At 38.4% G+C, this 18,552-nt stretch overlaps 1 protein-coding gene across 1 annotated transcript in view; it reads left to right on the top strand.

Moving 5' to 3' along the window:
- The window catches only part of ADCYAP1R1 (adenylate cyclase activating polypeptide 1 (pituitary) receptor type I), a 117,438-nt gene that overhangs the window by 79,495 nt on the left and 19,391 nt on the right, over positions 1–18,552 (top strand). The window contains exons 10-12 of the mRNA XM_009880485.1: positions 1,287–1,347; positions 6,161–6,230; positions 8,250–8,341. Of these exons, the coding sequence (XP_009878787.1) occupies positions 1,287–1,347; positions 6,161–6,230; positions 8,250–8,341 (223 nt within the window). The remainder of the gene's footprint in view (positions 1–1,286; positions 1,348–6,160; positions 6,231–8,249; positions 8,342–18,552) is intronic.

Here is an 18,552-nt window from a genome sequence, read left to right on the forward strand (position 1 = left end):
TATTATTATACATCTGCTAAGTTCACAAAGATCTCAATGTTTTCTAAGTATTCTCATGTGAGAAAAGCAGACTTCAATTTAAATTAAATATGCATGATTTCTTCTCCCCAAAGCCTGTCATTTTATTTCTTTTTACCATTTTCATTTCAAATATTTCTGTGTGTGCTTTTTTAAAGGAGGAGGGCTTAATCAGTCATCTAAGTCTAACAGGGATATTTTCATTTCTGACAGCAGGAATATGAGATTTGACAGAGACTCACTTTAGTGGATTCAGTGGAATGACTAATTAGTGTGACATCAACACAGCCTTGCAAAATGTATGAAACATAATTGTTCCTGTCAACTTATGACAGTCTCATTCACCGCTGCAAGCTGGGGTTATCAAGGTCCTTGTTTTGTTTGCTTTTTAGCACTTTATCTTTCTAGTGCTGCCTGAATAAGTGCAGGCAGTTTCATAGTCAAAGGTTTTATTTGCCATAAAATGTAGATTGAACTTGCAGAGTTTCCTTGCAAGACTGTGTTTTTTTATAAAAATAATTCCACTGAAAACCCACACTTTTAGTGTTTTCAGAAAGGAAAGTAAATCGAGGTTTCTCAGTGGATTCTTACTGTTTTGATTTAATATGTATTTTACATGCATTTTTTAAAAAGTAAAGAAATGTCTGAATCTGAAATTAAATTCTTGCTTCCAATATTCTCTTTTGGGGGTGTGAGGTGTTTTTTTCATGAAAAAAAGTGAAACATTCTTGTGAGTAATGAAAAATTATCCTCTACTGATTTCTTTTAGTTGAATAAGTAAGGCAAAATCAGCTATTTAGACAATAACAGAGAAAATGCAATATATGCAAATAATTTACAACAAAACTATGTAAGAATACAAAGAATACAATAATGCCATTATGTCTCAACATCTGCCACTCTCCAATTATTGCATAATTACAATAGCTCTAGACACGGAAGCTGATGTCACTGCTTTTATTTTGTACAGATTATGTTTTAATGTTCATGCAACAAGACACAGGACAACAACTTTGAAAAATAAGGACCTGAAATGACATCATTCCTCCTTGTTATCAGTTGTGCATCTGCAATCCCACCAAGCCCAACCCATCCTCTGACTGAGATAGATGTTTCTATAGCTCTGAACTACTGTAATGATCTGCATTGTTTCATGCACGAGTACTACTAGGAAATAAAACCTCAGCGGAGAGGTTGCAAAAAATGCTACTTGCTAAGTACTAAATGTGTCTAGACTGCTAACGATATCACCATCTTATCTTCTGCAGGTACCCCAACAATTTGTGTCACTGTCTGGGCGGTGCTGAGACTTCACTTTGATGATACTGGGTAGGTATCGCTGCGTGGGAAATCATTTCATGTGCATTCAGCATGATGGCAAGGATGAAACAGAAATATAGTCATCAGAGGACATGAGTAATTTCTTCTTCCATTTCTGACACTGATTTGTGTGCGCAAGTAGTTTAGGTCCAGTGCTCAGCCTAGAGTGCTTTCCTGTTCAGCTATATAAATGGCCATAGTTCGATGTTTATGTCCCTATTGCACTGGTGAGTTGGTGAAAGAAGATGTAGGTATCTACTCTGCAAACCAGCAGCTGATCCAGTGGCCCTCTGTTCCCTGCTCAGTTAAATTAGTGGAATCCAGGATATGAGTTATCTCATCTTAAAAGAGCTGCCAGGTGAATCACACCTGTGATTGTCCTCCCCTTTCCAAATGATTATGAATGAAGACAAATATAATGGGCTCCTCTGTAGAAATTATTGCAGATATTCCTTACGTGATGACTGAAATCTGCACAAGGAGGTGCTGAGCTTTGATTTACAAAGGCAATTAGGAGTTTAGCTTCCCCTTGGAGAGTTTTTTTTCTACAAATCTATTGGGGGAGATAAGTAGAGGTGAGACAGAAATCCACATCTTGTCTTCTCTGTGAAAAAAAAATGAGGAAACGAAATAATTTCAGAAAGAATTCAAGAGGGTAGTTTCCATGCAAATGGTCTCTTTCGTGGGGAAAAAAACAACAACAACAACAACAATAAATGGTCTCTTTCGTGGGGAAAACAACAACAACTACAACAACAACAAACAAACAAACAAACAAACACACAAAAAACACCCTCCAACACAAAACGAACTGCAAAGGTCCTGTACCCTTTTCTAAAGAACCAGAAGGAAAGGCTGCTCCCAGAGAGGCCCTGCACTTCCCAATAGTCAGTAGATTCATTGGTCTGATACAGCAGCAGACATAGGTGGTAGGAACAGACATGAATGTACACCTTGAATATACAAACTTAGCAATGTTGGTTGGTTTTTTTTGTGACAGCTATGCTTGAAATTGATGAAGTGTTAGGAAAAATGCTGGGAATGAGGAAGACTGAAGTTGGACTAGATGATTGTTGTCGGTCCCTTCCAACTGAAATAGTCTAGTTCTGTTCTGTTCTGTTCTGTTCTATTCTATTCTATTCTATTCTATTCTATTCTACTCTAAAATTTGGAAAATCCAACAGTGGTCCTTTGAAAACCTTGATTTAGTGAAAGGCTTCATTATGCACCCAAGTGCCATTTCTGAGAGGCTTAGGCTTATGTTTTAATTTTGCCTTATACTAGAGATACCTGGATCCAAAATTTGCACCAGACTCACTATTCTGTCAGGTTTTCTTCATCCTTGTTCTTTCATGCTCTTTTTGGAAAGTACATAAAGCCCTTCCTCCACTGGGGATGCCAGTCCTTTGACCCAACGTTCTATTTTGACATTAAGACAAATTAAATCACTTATTTCCATGCAAAACAAGCCAGAACCCCCTGTTGTGTCATTATTATGATTACAGCACTGGTCCTAAATGCATTAATCTCTCTTAGGAGTCCAAACAGTCCCTGCATTTTGCGGGTAGGGGGAATGTTTCACAAAAGGAAAAAGAAGAAAAAAAAAAACCCAACAAAAACCCCTTTCCTTTCTTTTAGTTAGAGAAGCTATTTAACATGCAACACATTTAGACAAATTCTAGCTAAGCGTCTCAGTGGTTACTTTTAAAAAATCAGTTAGCATTGTTCTGGGGGTGGGGGAGAAGCCAGCATGAGCCAGAAAACATTGTAGAAATTACTGAACTGGGAAACCACAGTCGCAGAAGGCATGGACTAAAATACAGACTCAGAGTCTGAGTCTCCTCCTGTTTGCCCTTATAATACTGGCAGAGCTCCCTTGATTTCAGTTTCTGATTCACATCACTGTAAGTGACATGTTTGTGGAGATAAATGCAACTGTCTGTTTTTCCAGAGCTGTGCTACTGAATTAAATGGAGTGATGCCAGATGTACACCAGAGATGTAACAGAGATCAGGCTCTGGCCTTTTCAAATGGAAATCACATCCCTCCCCCATCCCACTGGCTCCCTTCCCTTCACCCATCCTGAAAAATAGTCCTGTGTGTCCGAGCTCCACTGTAGCAATGCATTTGCAAGAAACTAGGGAGCCTGTTTGTGTAGTACAGCCTGTTGGCTGATATTATAGACTGTTTTGTTGTGCACTGGGTGTTTTTTTTTTTTCCTTCTGGTCATGTTCATCTGAGGAGAAGATTGTGTTTCTTCCACCACATCCATCCTATCTGTGTCACATGGACTGGACCAAAATAGTCCTTGAAATAACTTTTGTGTGAGCTTAATTTGATTAATTGCTGACATCTACAAGGTAGACATTGGCAACTGAGCCTGCTGGGGACACATCCTGTAAAAGGAGGGGAATAGGTCTAAGTAAAATAAGCATTTGTAAAGGATGATGTATCACCCCAGAGCATACATTTAAAATACATCAGGAAAAAAAAAAATCAACAACCTCCAAGTGTCTGTTTGTTCCAACCAGAGAGTAGGATAATCAGCAGGGATGTAGGTGTCTTCAGTATAGCTGACTGGAACTAGAGCAGGTGGACTCCATCCCTTGTAATTTCTCACTTCTACACAGACAGGTTGCCATACATCAATGCCTGTTTGTACAGCCAGGTTAATATTAGAACGTGCTCAGATTCTTCCAGCATTAGACAACTGACTAAAGACTTTCAGGGTAGAGTTAATGTGCATCTCAGAGAGGTTGAGGCTTGCAAATACTGGGTAATTTTCAGCAGAAAGCACCTAATTTATAAATGCATAAAAAGACTTAAAAAGATAATTGGTGACTTTAGGTGCTTTTGTTTTGTGGCATACAATTGTTGATAACTGAAAAGAGACCGATTTCCACACTGCGGGTTAGAAGGAGTTCTCTCTGAACATTTGTTTCCTTTGAAATATTTTAAGTTGGGCATCCAAAGCAAGGTAACTCAGAAATGTTACTTTACATTTGAAAATCTCAGCCATCACTCCCCTGGATTTAAGTTTCTAGGCTTTGTAGATAGAAGAAAAAATATGTCATTTTGTGCAAGTTTGACATCCCAGCTAAAATTTTCTTTTATCACCAGTGCTACCAAACACATCCTTATTGTTGGTTTTATGGCAATCCAGTAAACTATTGCATATATAAGTTCAACCCAAATTTCTAACCCAGACATCACTCAGGTGCTTGCGATTTCTCTCAATGCACTTTGATGATGGAATTTTAGCTCTGCCTCCTCACGCTTACACATATATATATAGTTTTGTTTAAAGTGAAGATGTTCACTTTTCCCCCAGATGCTACCATTTAAATGACACAGAAGTTGCATTAAGCTCTCGTAAGATCAGCAGTGATTTATTCCTGTATGCTCTTTCAAATGGTTTCTTGCCATCTGACAAATGCACCATGACAACCACTGCTGGGACTTTTGGCTGTTGTTCCAGTGGGAGGGAAACCCTCCTTCTCAGAACTGCAGGTACAAAGTAGACATTTTTTTCTGTGATTTTATGTTTTCCAGAGGGAAGCATGAGGGGAAGAAAGCGGAGACAAATAGAAGACATTTTTTAACTGACAATCACATTCTTAATGACTTAAAATAGTGAAATAGTGTAGTGGGGGTGGTGTGGCAAGAGAAATAAGATTTTTTTTTTCATTCTTATTGTTTTTGTAGATATAAAATATATGTTAAAGTTAGAAAAAACTTATGTATATGGGTCCTGTAATCAGCTTTCGCTACAAATGAATGTCCAAATGCATCTGTATAGAATGAACTTAGGCAGAATTCTTTGGTGAATCTGGAGGATGATTTTACGTGCTGTGGTAGAAATGCCATTTTAATTATGATCACTCACTCCCAACAGCTTAAAAAAAGGAGCTGACCCCAACTGGTGTCCAGTACTTGAAACTTTTAGATGAATCCTTGCTCCTTGTTAGGACTTGCAACCCAATGACTTGAAAATCATTCCTATATGTGAATACAACCAACCTCTAGTACATCCTCAAGCACTAGATATCTGTAAGAATCCTCATGTCAGGGTCAGGAACCAACATTCATATGTGTTTACCCTGGAAGAGTAGCTGAGACACCAGACTTCGGAATAACCATCTCTTACCCTTCAAGGTATCCCTGTCTATTTTTGCCTTCTACTGAGATGTTAGTTTAAAGGGACAATTTTACAGTTGTATTGTCTGTAGGCATAGAAACATACATAAAGGCATAAAGGAAAGGACTTTTTACAAGGGCATGTAGTGATAGGGTGAGGGGGAATGGCTTCAAACTGGAAGAGGAGAGATTCAGATTAGATATAAGGAAGAAATTTTTCACTTTGAGGGTGATGAGGCACTGGAACATGTTGCCCGGAGAAGTTGTGGATGCCCCATCCCTGGAGGTGTTCAAGGCCAGATTGGACGGGGCTCTGAGCAACCTGGTCTAGTGGGAGGTGTCCCTGCCCACAGCAGGGGGGTTGGAACTGGGTGGTCTTCAAGGTCCCTTCCAACCTAAACCATTCCAAAGTGTCTAAACTGTTTATTAAGAGCTACCGCTGAAATTGCCACAATAATACTCATTTTACTTTCAGGTAAGTTGGGTAAAGGCTATAAAAAAAAGCTACAAAAAGGACAGACTGAAGAAATAGTGCCTTTGAACCCAAATAAAATCTTTTAGCTACAAGACCAATCTCCCACTCTCTGCCCCCTTAAAAACTGTTGTAAATTTAACTTCATTGTTGTATCTCTTTCTTTCTCTTTCTTTCTCTTTCCCCACCTCATTCTCTCATTAACAACTGCAGCTGCTGGGACATGAATGACAACACTGCCTTGTGGTGGGTGATCAAGGGTCCTGTGGTTGGATCAATCATGGTAAGTGGCACTTGGAGATGTTTCCTCAACACTTCTGAAGGCAAATAAGCCATGCAGATAGCTTCAAATGGCTTTACAAACTATGCTGCATCAGCTGTGCTGGAGTACTGGACAGCTTGCCTTGAATGTCCACCATTTGCCATCCACAATGCTAAGTAATTCCACTGTTATAAAGAAGATTTAGTACAAGTTAAACGATGGTGCACTGCCTGCAGGCAAAGACTATATAGGCAAGGAGTTATTCAGCTGCTTAAACATCAATAACAAATACCATAAGATCCTAGAGCATATGGAGCATCTGCCTGGGGCTGGCAGATATGACATAGGATGTATGGGAATCCTGTGCCGTTTGGGGTAGAAGCTGAAGGCCAAGTGGGACAACCCCAGGCATCTAGAACAATACTAGGTGCCAGAGACTAGGAAACTGGGCTGTGGCTGTTGCATGGAATTAAATTCACAGCTACATTTATTTATCTAATATTAACATTATAACAGTATTGTGGTTCAGTAGTGGTAATAGTGCAAGATGCCCAATTGTCAACAAGGTATCTAAGCTCTCTTTAGTTGATGGAGGGTTTGGATTTGTCTCAAGTGTTGCTAGATACCTGTGTGTGGACCACTCACACGTTCTAAAGTACACTGTTTGGGCTCCAGCTGCTGTCCCAAAAGAATAAAGGAATTTTAAAATTGTGTTGGGCTCCTCCAGTTAGGAAATGAAATTGAGTCACTAGACAATATGGTTAGTGGTATCTGAAAAGCTGTTTGGCTTACCACACGTAGGTGTCTAATTCTGGGCATGCTAAGTTGCTCTCCATACACCAGTGACAGCGTTGGCCAGGTCTTCATTGACTGTTGAGGGGTTTTTAGACATCCAGCTCATAGGTAGTATTCTACATGTAGGTGCTTTCATCAGGTTTGGTGCTTCTTCTTTTAATTATTTGGACAGCTCTCCAAAGTACAGTAACTTTCAGACACAATAAAGGTAATTCAGCTAAGAAAACTAAAGCGTATCAAGATGGAGAGTGTCCAACAAGCTGGGGGTTTTGTGATATCTATGTACGTGTATTTCCAGGCTTTGCAGACATATTTTATGAAGGATCACATTCTGGCTTTGGGGAATTGGTTATACCTGGCTTCTGTTGAAGGTGTTAAAGATTCAGACAGCTAGCAAGAGGCAACCAGCCTTCTCCATTTCTTTGTAGTCCTCAAATCAGATAGAAAATTCTTCTGAAAGAAATGCTCACATCTAGTTTAAGTCCTTGGTCTCCTTACAGGATTAAAGGGTTACACAAGGGCTCAACTTAAATTTCCCACTCTTTTCTGATGACATTAAGATGCTATGGAGTTGGTGACAGCCGAATCATCAAAATAAACTGATTTTATTTATCTCCAAATTTTTCAAACTATATCAGTAATGACATGATTCTATGGAAGAGAAGATGCCCAGGATGACATACAACTAACAGACATGAAGATGAACATTAACACCCACGACCCACACACAGACAGTCCCCCCCTCCCAAAAACATTAGAGGCCATCTCATCTTGTGCCGGATTTAGGCGAGGAGAGGGCAAGTGACACAACTTGGGATTTTCAGGAAAGGGGAGACACTACATTGTGACTGATGGTTGCTGCTAAACTGCGAAGTGCCGTAGTTCAAAGAATGAGAGTTAAAGTTGCTTTTACTGTTGAGATCCTTGCTACACAGTTTTGATGTGCAGGCATCTTTCTTTTTATTCTTTGCACTGGTTGATAATGAAAAATGCTGAAACTTTTTCAATTATGTTTGTCCTATCTGGTGCTTGGGACTGAAGAAATTCTGCCTTACTTTAGCTGTTGCAAGGGACATATTTTCCTGGAAAAGGGGTGATAAGACCCTTGTAAACTTATCCCATTGCTCCTGACCCTATAAAACTCGTAGACTGGCAATGGAGCCAGCAAGTCACTGTGAATGTCTCATTCTCATACTTGAAAAAAATTCATCATTGTAATAATTTTTTCCTTTCTTTTTCCCCTAGATAAACTTTGTGCTTTTTATTGGCATAATTGTGATACTTGTGCAGAAACTCCAGTCACCTGATATTGGCGGCAATGAATCCAGCATTTACTTGTAAGTACAAATAAAACAGTAATCAATTTAGATCTCTAATATACACATAGGAAAAAAGACAAAGTCAAAAACGCACCTCAGCCGAATTAATTTGATTTTCAAAAAAAGTCACAGGATCTATTAAATTACTTCAGTTGATTTTTACCTTTTTTAAAAAAAATCCAAAAGCCACAAAAGTGCATTTAATGGCAGCTTTTGCCTTTCTTAAAAGGCCTAGGAAATATGCATAAATATAAGCTTAAAACAACAAAAGAACCCCAAACAACTTCTTTATTGGTCAGTTATCTGGAAATTAGCATACTGACTAGGCATAAAAATTATTTTACTCATGGGACAGTCTGCTGTGCTTCATACGTTCCAGCGACGTGGTCCAAAGTTCATTGAAAGCAATGAGATTTGGTGAAAAGTTTTCATTAACTTTGGACTGAATTCTAATTTAGGAAGATCTAAAGTTGTTTATGTTCATGCTTCTTGTAACCTTGAATGCATTACACTTAAGCCAACCAACCCACACACCCCCCCCTAGAATTGCTTAAAAATGCACAACAATTCCTAACATTTGCCTTTAGAAGTTTTAAAACTTTGTGATTCATATTTTTTTTAAAGCCGATACCCCTTTTGTTAGTTTCCACCTCATTAGAGGACAGAGACTGACCATTTGAGATGGTCATCATTCCCATTTTGAGTGCATGCAGTCATTCTCCATATAAAATTATATACTCATTTTGAATAACCAGGATATGTGGCAGCACATGTTTTGTTGGCTTTTCAGCCTAAACATCACACACATTTGCTTCACAATTTTTTTTAAGCTCTGGTGATCTAGCACTCGTTAACATACATAAGACTCTTTCATTTCACACTGGATCCCTGGTGAAAAGAGGCAAGTCGTGCAAACTTTAAATAAAAATAAAAGATGCCAGGGTAAAGTAGGAGATCCTCATTTGTTGTAATTTAAAAAAAAAAAAAAAACCAAAACAAACAAAAAAACTATCCCACCCTCAGTTTCGCCCTAAGTAACCACGCTCATAGTATTTTGATGTCATCCATCTAAATCACAGTTTTCAGGGAAAAACTATGTCCTCCAGCTACCTATTTTTCTTCCCTTCTTTCCTACTGTCTTGTTTACATTTAAAGGAAATGATAATATTTTACAGATCACTTTTTCATGTCTGTAATCAGACATCCACTTACTGAAAGCACTGCCCTCAAAGCTTGCTCTAAACCGTGTTTCCACAGACAAAAACGATGCTTTAAATTCATTCTGCAGGTGGATATATCTCAGAAGTAAAACTCAGGAGAAAGTGTAGTGAATAGGTTAACTGTATGCATGGTTTGCCAATGGCTTGCATGAAGATTTCCCATGTATGTGCTGCTGGGAAGTCGTCCACTGAATCTTAGATTGTAATTAGCACCCAAGATGTGCAGAGCTAGTTCTGATAATGACCTGCTAAATGCATGTTTAGTGTCTGCTGCACATCTCTCACATATGAAGCAAAGCATGCCGTGGATTCCAGTGATTTAACTCGAGTATGAAACATCCTTGTCATTTTTGATCAATATGGTGACTGGGTTCTACTGATATTTTTCCTATGTGTATAGTTAGCCACCAAAACCAAGAGAAAACATCATATTTTCTGTTTCATTCGCTGCCATTATTTTTCATATTTTTTTGCAACTTTATAAATGGGTGTGTATAAATTGATCTTGCATTTATGTATGTGTTATGAAGTGGAGTGTTGTTTATCCAAACAGATTCGACAACAGAAAAGTCACATAGAAATGATAAAAAAGAAATGAAATGAATAAGTCTCTGCAGATATACACGAGGCATATTCCATATTTGTGCACAAATATCCTGTAAAAGAGAGGTGTTTTAATGAAGACAAAAGATAGCTCATAGCATGGTTATGTCACCATATTGAAATCTCTGTGGCATTTAGAATGTGGTCCATATTAAGCATTTTCCATGTCCTATTTTGCTGTTTAAAACTATTAAACATCATCCCATCAGACTAAATTCTTCATCCAGATCTTTATTCCACAACATTTTTAAGTACTTTGCCTTTAGTACATCTTTAGACAGATCAGTTGTGGTTAAGGAAGGGTGTTCAGCCTGTTCCTGAAGGTAATATCACACAGTATCTTCAGTAGTGATTGAGATTTACTCTGCTATCAATAATCCACTCTTTGGAATAACCCTTTAGCCAGGACTTCCATCATCAAAAAAGAAAATAAAAGACCCTAAAAAAAATTTAGTTATTGATTTTGAGTAGGATTTATTTTCTTCTTATATGTATGGGACAAGTTAAGCTCAGGCCCATTTAATGATAACTTTTGTTAGGAAAATCTACCTGCAGTTCTATTTTAGAGACACTACGGTCATGGTTCTGCAAATCACTTAAGCCTCTACTTGGCTTTACAAGCCTTGGGGTTGTGCTTAAATTCAGAGATTAATTATATATTATTACCACTGTGCACTCATTATTAAAAATTCCCACTGCTGAAGTTAGCTGCGAGCTATGACAGGCACACAACAGAAGAGTGCACTACTGGGGAACTAATGCTTAATTAATATAGTGTGGCCACTAGAGATTGTAAGACTTGCTTTAAAAAACCAAACAATAATTTGTATAATTTACAGCACAATAATGAGTGCTTTACTCCCATAAAAAATCAGACTTTTTCTCTCAGTAACCTGATGGTCATTATATGCAATAGCCTTTGCCTTTAGGCTGACAGAACCTTGGGAACACGTAGCTAACTACTAACAGTTTTCCTCAGCCATCAAATGCTTTAGTGATTGCAAACTTCCATTTTATCAACTCGTATGTTCAGTCATTCATTTACCAGTCTCATGCCTAATCGACCTTTCTTCACACATTTGGTTTCCCTCTCAAACTGCCTGCATGCTGCCAATCCCATTTCAGACCGAACAGCACAAAACACGTCAGATTCTGGGAGCGCAATAACCCCATCCTTCTTTTACTGATGTTTTAGATAGAAACTCCTCCTTATGACTGAAATGATTGGGGGCTAGATTCATCCAAACTATCTAAGCAATTGAGGTAGGAATCAAAAAGGAAATAGAAGCTGCGTTTTTTAATATTCTTTTTAATTTTATGATTATTTGGTTTGTTTTTTTTTTTCTGAGAACCTTAAGCAGCTCCTCCTAGTAGTCATCATAATCATTATTTACTTTTTAGTGTTAGGCGTGAACTGCCAAAGGCATAAAAAAGACATAACTTTGTTTCTTGAATCATGTTTGGTTTCAGTTAACCTTGTGTCAGTCCATAATAATTCCACCAAATTAAGCATCAAGCCAAAGCAAGTCCAGTGATGCAAATGCAATAGATTTTTATCTGAGCAAGAAGTTCTGAGATCCTTAGGTGCTGGGGAAACATAAAATAATATTGATTGTATTCCTAGTGTAATTAAGACACCTATCTGCATAGTTCAGAGAGGTTTCTTGCCCCGTTTGGTGAATGAATTGCATAAATACCTGTAATTTGCCATGGGCATGGACATGATGCAGTTAATCCTATAGTACAAATGAAAATGTTTTTTATTTGTAGCTGTATATTCAATCCAGCTAGATTTTACTTAACATGCTTCCAAACAGAAAGCACAGCCTGATTTTTATCAATCTCCAATTGCATGGTTTATAAGTATTTTGAAGCAGTAGTAGATTATTTGGCTATAATGTTACACCATACGCTGAAGGCCCAGTAGCTCCACATCAGAAGTCCGTGAATCCAACGTGCACTCACAGTTCTGGGGACTGAAAACACACATTCACAGCCAGCTCTGGTTGGTTAAGCACACAGTGTGTCACACCAGGCCCACATTATTTACATTGATTTTCATACATCAGTTCCTTTTCTGGAGTTTTAGGAAGTGGATAATAAATTGACCTGGTAAGGCTTTGTTGTTTTCCCCATGAGAAATCCAGCCAGGAGTGTGTAACATGGTATGTCAGTATCTGCTTTGAGGCATCCTGGTTTTGGTCAAGTTGTTGCAGAAAATGTACATTCACACACCCCCTAGAAAACATATTCCTATAGGAATGCCTACACAAAGCCTATATCCACGCTATTATTTTCATGAGCATTGTTGCATCGCTGAAAGAGTCATAATAGACAGAAGATCATCTAACAGTACGACTACCATAAGCCACGACAGTAATTAAGTAGGTATGCATGATGCAGATGCATGCTGGAATAACCCTTAAGTTTGAAAAGGCCCACACATTTCCATCAAGTCTTTGCTTATTCATTCATTTTCAAGGATCGAACACGTTTAAGTGAAAAAGCTTCTTTTTTTTTTTTTTTTTTTTTAATTATTTCCACTTTATCATGAATAGTATAATTTGGGAGGGGGAAGCTTGTTTCTGCTTTTGCTTTAACAGATTCTTCATAAATTTTGTATCACATGTCGAAAACTCAATGAAAAGAAAATAAACCCCACATATATCTAGCTAATTCAGGTCTACGTCATTCCTCCAATCAGCATCTTGCTGGAAAGAAAGGAGAAACATGGCATATATCATAGGTAGGTATGATTTTACATATGGTGCAACCTAGAGGGTCAGGGCAGGAGAAGCAATGTTGTAACACAAATGTTTTGGTAAACAACACTCCTCTACAGTTCACCGACAAAGTCACCAGACAATGATTCATTCTGCTACCGCTTTGTCTTGCTGCAAGTGCTCAGACTGCCAGCATTGATAATTATCGGCAGGGTCTTCATGCCAAAAGTCTCGTTTTTTACAAGAAAATGGCAGATGTTTAATGAACGGTGTATTCTTTAGCATGCCACTTTAATTTCTTAACCCCAGGTGCTACCAGTTGAGTGCTGGAATGCCCACTAACCCAGCAATGAAAAGGAACATGTGTCCCTGGGCTAATCCTTTTCTATCACAAGAAAATGCAATGGAAAACATAGGTGATGATCATTTGGTGTCAGTGCATGATCAACAAGGACCTAGTTCTCATTTCTAAGAAATGCTATGAGAGTAGATGTTTGCTACTTGGGTTGACACTAATTCTCAATGGATTTATTTAATGCTCTAGAGAAAATGTTCTCATTCACAACTACTATACTGTTCATATACATTTCCCAGGACAAGTTATTATTTTGTGTGTCGGTTTGAGGGTTTTTTGCTTTCTCTTTTGTTGTTGGTTTTCTTTTTTGGTGGGGGGGAGCAGGGTAATCTCTGCCGAATCTTTTCAGGTAGGGATTGGAAAAGAATTGAGTGTATTCCTTAGGAATGTAAGTTTGTGTAGGCTATGTACCATAATTATCAAGAATATAATTACACGTGATTTTATTTATTTTCAGACAAAGCTATTGAAATCCCTATTCTGCTTTGATTATCTATCTATTGGTTTGCTATGGTCTCGACTACTGTAAAATCAAACAGCACAGAATATTTAGTGTGTTTATAATGTTCCTGTGAGCTGTTGTTCCTGTTGAAAAGCTGAGGGTATGATGCACAAAGGGGCTACTCAAAATCCCCCCCGGTGCCTGTGGCAGGTAGAGGAATATGAACATCTACCTTTGGTTGTCAAATTTAGCTTCCTAACCTAAAAGCTGTCCTTTCATCCAATATACATCTTTTACATTCTTACAGTGATAATGGGATGAGACCTAAACCCACTTCCACCTTGAAAGTGGTTTTGTTATTTCGTGGGCCACTTGCCAGAGGGGTATTCCAGAGGAGCAAATCGATATTTTGAAAGGAAATTCCACTGGTTTCCAATGATATACAAGTGCTTTACTGGAGCTTTGACAGGCTTTGATTTTGAAATAATTGATGACAAAACTTGTTTCTTGTGGTTACAAGATCATCTGTGGTGAATGCAATGTTAAAAAGTGCTCTGCTTCTGTTATTTTGAAATCCTTAGAAGGTGGTTAGTGTTCAAGTCCATTGTGCCTTGGCTTGCACAGATGATGTCTGTATGATGGAGGCTGACTCCTGCTATTTTCTATTTTGTAGTAGTAATGAAAAATAGTATGACTTTGTCTTTAAACACTATTTGTGCACATTGCTGTAAGGTATTTTTATGAGCAATTTTATGGTTTCAGTGGATATAAGGACAGAGGAAAGGATACAACGCATTTAAGTGGTTGATGAACTAGCTGACTGTTTTGAAATATGCCTAAGTTTCATGCTTAAGTTCTCTAATGGTGGCTTAAAATTTCCACTTGACTCCATGCTCTGTGGCAGCCTTAGAGAGTTAAGTTCTTTGTCCATAGATTGTTTCCTAAATAAGCAAAGCACAGATTTCCCCCCCCACCCCGTTACAAAAGCAAGCCGGGGGGGTTGGACTAGATGATCTTCAGAGGTCCCTTCCAACCCTAATCATTCTGTGATTCTGTGATTCTGTGAAACTGGCAAAGAGCATGTGCCCTTGGGCAACCTCGTCTACTGGGAGGTGTCCCTGCCCATGGCAGGGGGGTTGGAACTTGATGATCTTCAAGGTCCCTTCCAACCTAAATCATTCTATGATTCCATGATTCTATGTTTGCATTAAAGGAGAAGCCAGTAATAGGCAGTCCTTCTCTAGAAAGATCAAGGATGTGTGCAGGTTAGTGAGGGAAAGAACAATGCCATGTTAGATTCAACAGTGTGCTCCTCTTCATAGAAATGTTCCTTCCATTTTTTTTAAGAAGAAACAGTAATTCACTCTCAAGAAGTGGTTGGAGGACAGCCCAAACAGCCCTGTTTCTGAGGAGCACAGGCACAAAAGAAGGCTAAATAGTGTCTTATGAGTTCCTATTGAAATGTTAGTAGCATATATCTGGCTATTTCAGACCTAAATGCCATTCAGAGCCAGTACCTAAAATGTGGTGGTTTGATTGCCATAACTGGTATGGAACAGCACTCATAACATCTGAAGGCTCAAGCCAGCATGATTTATATATAAGTGTTTGCGTCTGTGCTTGTGTGCCTGTGTAAATATAGGTCTTTGCCTACACATGTACTGTCTGAAATGCTATATATATCTAAAATTGTTCCAGCATTGCTTTTTAAAAGACCACAAATACTTTAGCAATGTGCACAATATAAAGCTTCTTACTTTAATGTGAAGCTGACTACACTTAATTAACGCTCTGTGATATTATAACTTTTGCCACACATTCAAGTTTTCTGATTAGCAAAATTAAGGTAGCCTTCCTGAAGAAAATGGGGTACAGAGCTCAAAAATATTTCTAAAGTCACTGCACTTCATCAAAGTGAATAATTTAATTTTGATCTGTATTGATAAACTTCAGTTGTCATGGAGATCAGCAGAATAGAGAACATCCAGTGCCTAAGGCCATGCATCTTTACGAATTACCCATGGATTTGGATGCAGTGTTGTATCCTTTATCAGGGTAGCTTACTTACTTGGAAAGGTAACTGTTTTGGAGATTGAGATAATTTTTCAGAAACCTCAAACTGAGAGCTAATTTGGGAGCATCCATATTAGACCATTCTGGCTGTTTTCCCTTTCCCTCATGCATTGCTCATAACTAAGTTTGTTGTTTTGAATGCATTGTTAGGCTGAAAGGGATAAATCTGGAATTTGTTTGTCCCTAGATCAGTTTTCACCTTTGTTTCTTTGAAACGGTTATTTAGTGTAAAGGTAAACGTGGAGTTGAAGCAACTGGTCATGCAGCAGTTGTTGCGAGACTGCAGACAATGGGGAATAATTCTGACATCTCTGATCTTGAGCGTGCTTTCAACTTACATCAAAGCTTGATGCACACCAGCATCCATGGTCTTCCATTTACCTTTTGCTACCATACACATTTTTGCCTCTACCATACGAGAACAGAAGGATTTTAATTTCCCCTCAGTTTCTCTGCTTCTCCTTGCCATTGATTTTGTGTGTCTCACTTCAGCAACTAACATGCTTCACATCCAGTGGTTTTAGTCTTACGTCTGAAGAATTACTAGGATATACTCCAAGCAAGTACATAGTTCTTAGAGCCTGAGGTATGGAAGGGGCAAGAAAGATGGTGCTGTTGCAGTGCAGAAGGTTTTTTGATCTGGAAGGGTGAACTTCTTGTGAGGTACTTGTAAATAACACTGTGCATAAAAGGAACTGTGTGGTGCAAACTGGGAAATCAGTTAATTGCCCAGGAGCAAATTCTTCCTGCCTTGGAGAGTACAAGTACACACTTGAAGGCCACCAGGTTACAGTGGCTTAATATTGAATTAAGTCTCAATGAAGGTGGTTCAAACAAATATATACTACCTCAAGATTGGACCAATACAAAGTTGTGTGTATGGTTATGAGCCTTAGTACCTCATTTGCTGTGCACCTGTATCGTTACTGAGAACTTTCCAAACTGTAATTCCTCTTATATAAATTTCCAATGAAAACACCACAGTTGTTCAGCTGGTTAAATGTCTGCAAGCTCAGGCCTTTTCTACAAAGGCAGCATTTTTTCATTAGGGAGGGTTATAGAGATGGGTTGAAACTTGGATCACCCCCTGCAGGGATATGGTATAACATGTGAAGCAGTCGAGGCAAAACAATATAACTGAAGCTTCAGAGCTGCAAATTACATAAACTCAGTGTAGCCATACCAATGCTGAGCTCTGCCAGATGAAAGGACTAAGACCTGTCTACAATGCTTGAAAATCCACTTCTCATGGCAGACCGTGACAGTAAATACTCTGTGGGTTTTGCTCATTTGTTTGTTTCAAGGACAATGAACTAATCACATTCTTGGATATTTTATGTCTGGATTTGGACATACATAGTCTTCATTTCAAACAGTAAACCTATATTCAAAACCATTTAAGAATCTCATTTAGTATGGTACATTTTTCTCACTATACATGCTATTGTCTTCTACACTACAGTTGTGTTACTGCACCTCTATCAGAATTATTCCATAATGCATGACATTAGCCTGTGGTCTGGAGTCACTGGGAATAGTCTAACTTGTTAAAATAGGATCTCCAGAGCTAATAGAGAGGAAGGATTGGGATGTGTGACCTTGAAGCTACAGTTCATTTAAAGACTGTTCTTGATGGAAGTATTCTGCTGTCTACTACCAAATTTCTTCTCTAGATCACAGCTGAATATTAAGCTTTATCTCTTATTTATTTGATCTCTGATGGTTTTCTCGATCCTCATGTGTCTACCCTATGGAAGTTAGCAAAGCCAAGAATGAACAGTGTAGAGATGATTTTTGGCTCTCTTTGACTATTCTGTTTCATCTTCAAGCCTCAATTCTGCACAAAGTTCAGGACTATTGGACTAAAAGTTTCAATTCAAAGTCATATTTGTTAAACATTCATTTTGAGCCTCAGCTACAGTCTGCAAGCAGTAATCCAGCTTCAGCCTCTGGAGAAGTGACAGTGTTTTCCTCACAGACATACTGTTTCTGTGCCAAATTACTGTTGTAACTGCCATGTCAGCTTTCAGTTACAGTAGATTAAATCTAACTTTGGTGAAATTCGAAGTTCACTCATGTAAAGTGTACAGAGGGCATTGAATGTTCTCTATAATGTGGGAGCTCTGAAATCCATAGAAGACCCTCATGATATTTCCTACATACGTCCTAGTTTTTAGCTTGAAGTTCATTGACTTTGCAAGCACACAGCCACAAAAAATGCAAATCTTTATGTTCCTATGAGACACTGAAAAGAAAAACAATTCACTGAGTTGTGTAAGACATACTGACTCAAAACAGCAAAGAGTCAGAAAGCTGACCTTTCACATGTTAAACCAAAGCAAGAGCCCTAGAAGGTAGGGACCAAAAAGTCAGACAAAAGAAAACTACTACCACCTATTCAAGTCAACGGATTTTAAGGTGTTTTGGAGAAGGACTTTCTCTTTTTTTTCCAATCTGTTTTCAGATTATTCCCAGGTGTCAGAAGATGATCCTGGAATACCTCAGACCCCTTAGAGATGTCAGGGGAAAAGGGGTTTTATCTGGTGGTGTTAGCAGTAAAAAGTAGAGCTATGGGTAACAAGAGCAAGACTTTGGCAAAAGGTGACTAGACCAAGACTTTTGCACTTGTTTTCAACTGAAGAGTAGAGAAGCAGTTGCTTTTTTTTGTTTTTTGTTTTTTGTTTTCACAAAGAGCACTACAATGGTTGTACAAGACAGCATAGGATCCACCTGATGTAATAAGATAATCATGCTGGGCTCCTTCCACAGTCAGTAGAGAACAACCCAGTCCAGAGAACAAAATCCTTGGTGCA

This window comes from Charadrius vociferus, unplaced genomic scaffold (assembly GCF_000708025.1).
Source record: "Charadrius vociferus isolate BGI_N301 unplaced genomic scaffold, ASM70802v2 scaffold12, whole genome shotgun sequence".
Taxonomy (NCBI): domain Eukaryota; kingdom Metazoa; phylum Chordata; class Aves; order Charadriiformes; family Charadriidae; genus Charadrius; species Charadrius vociferus.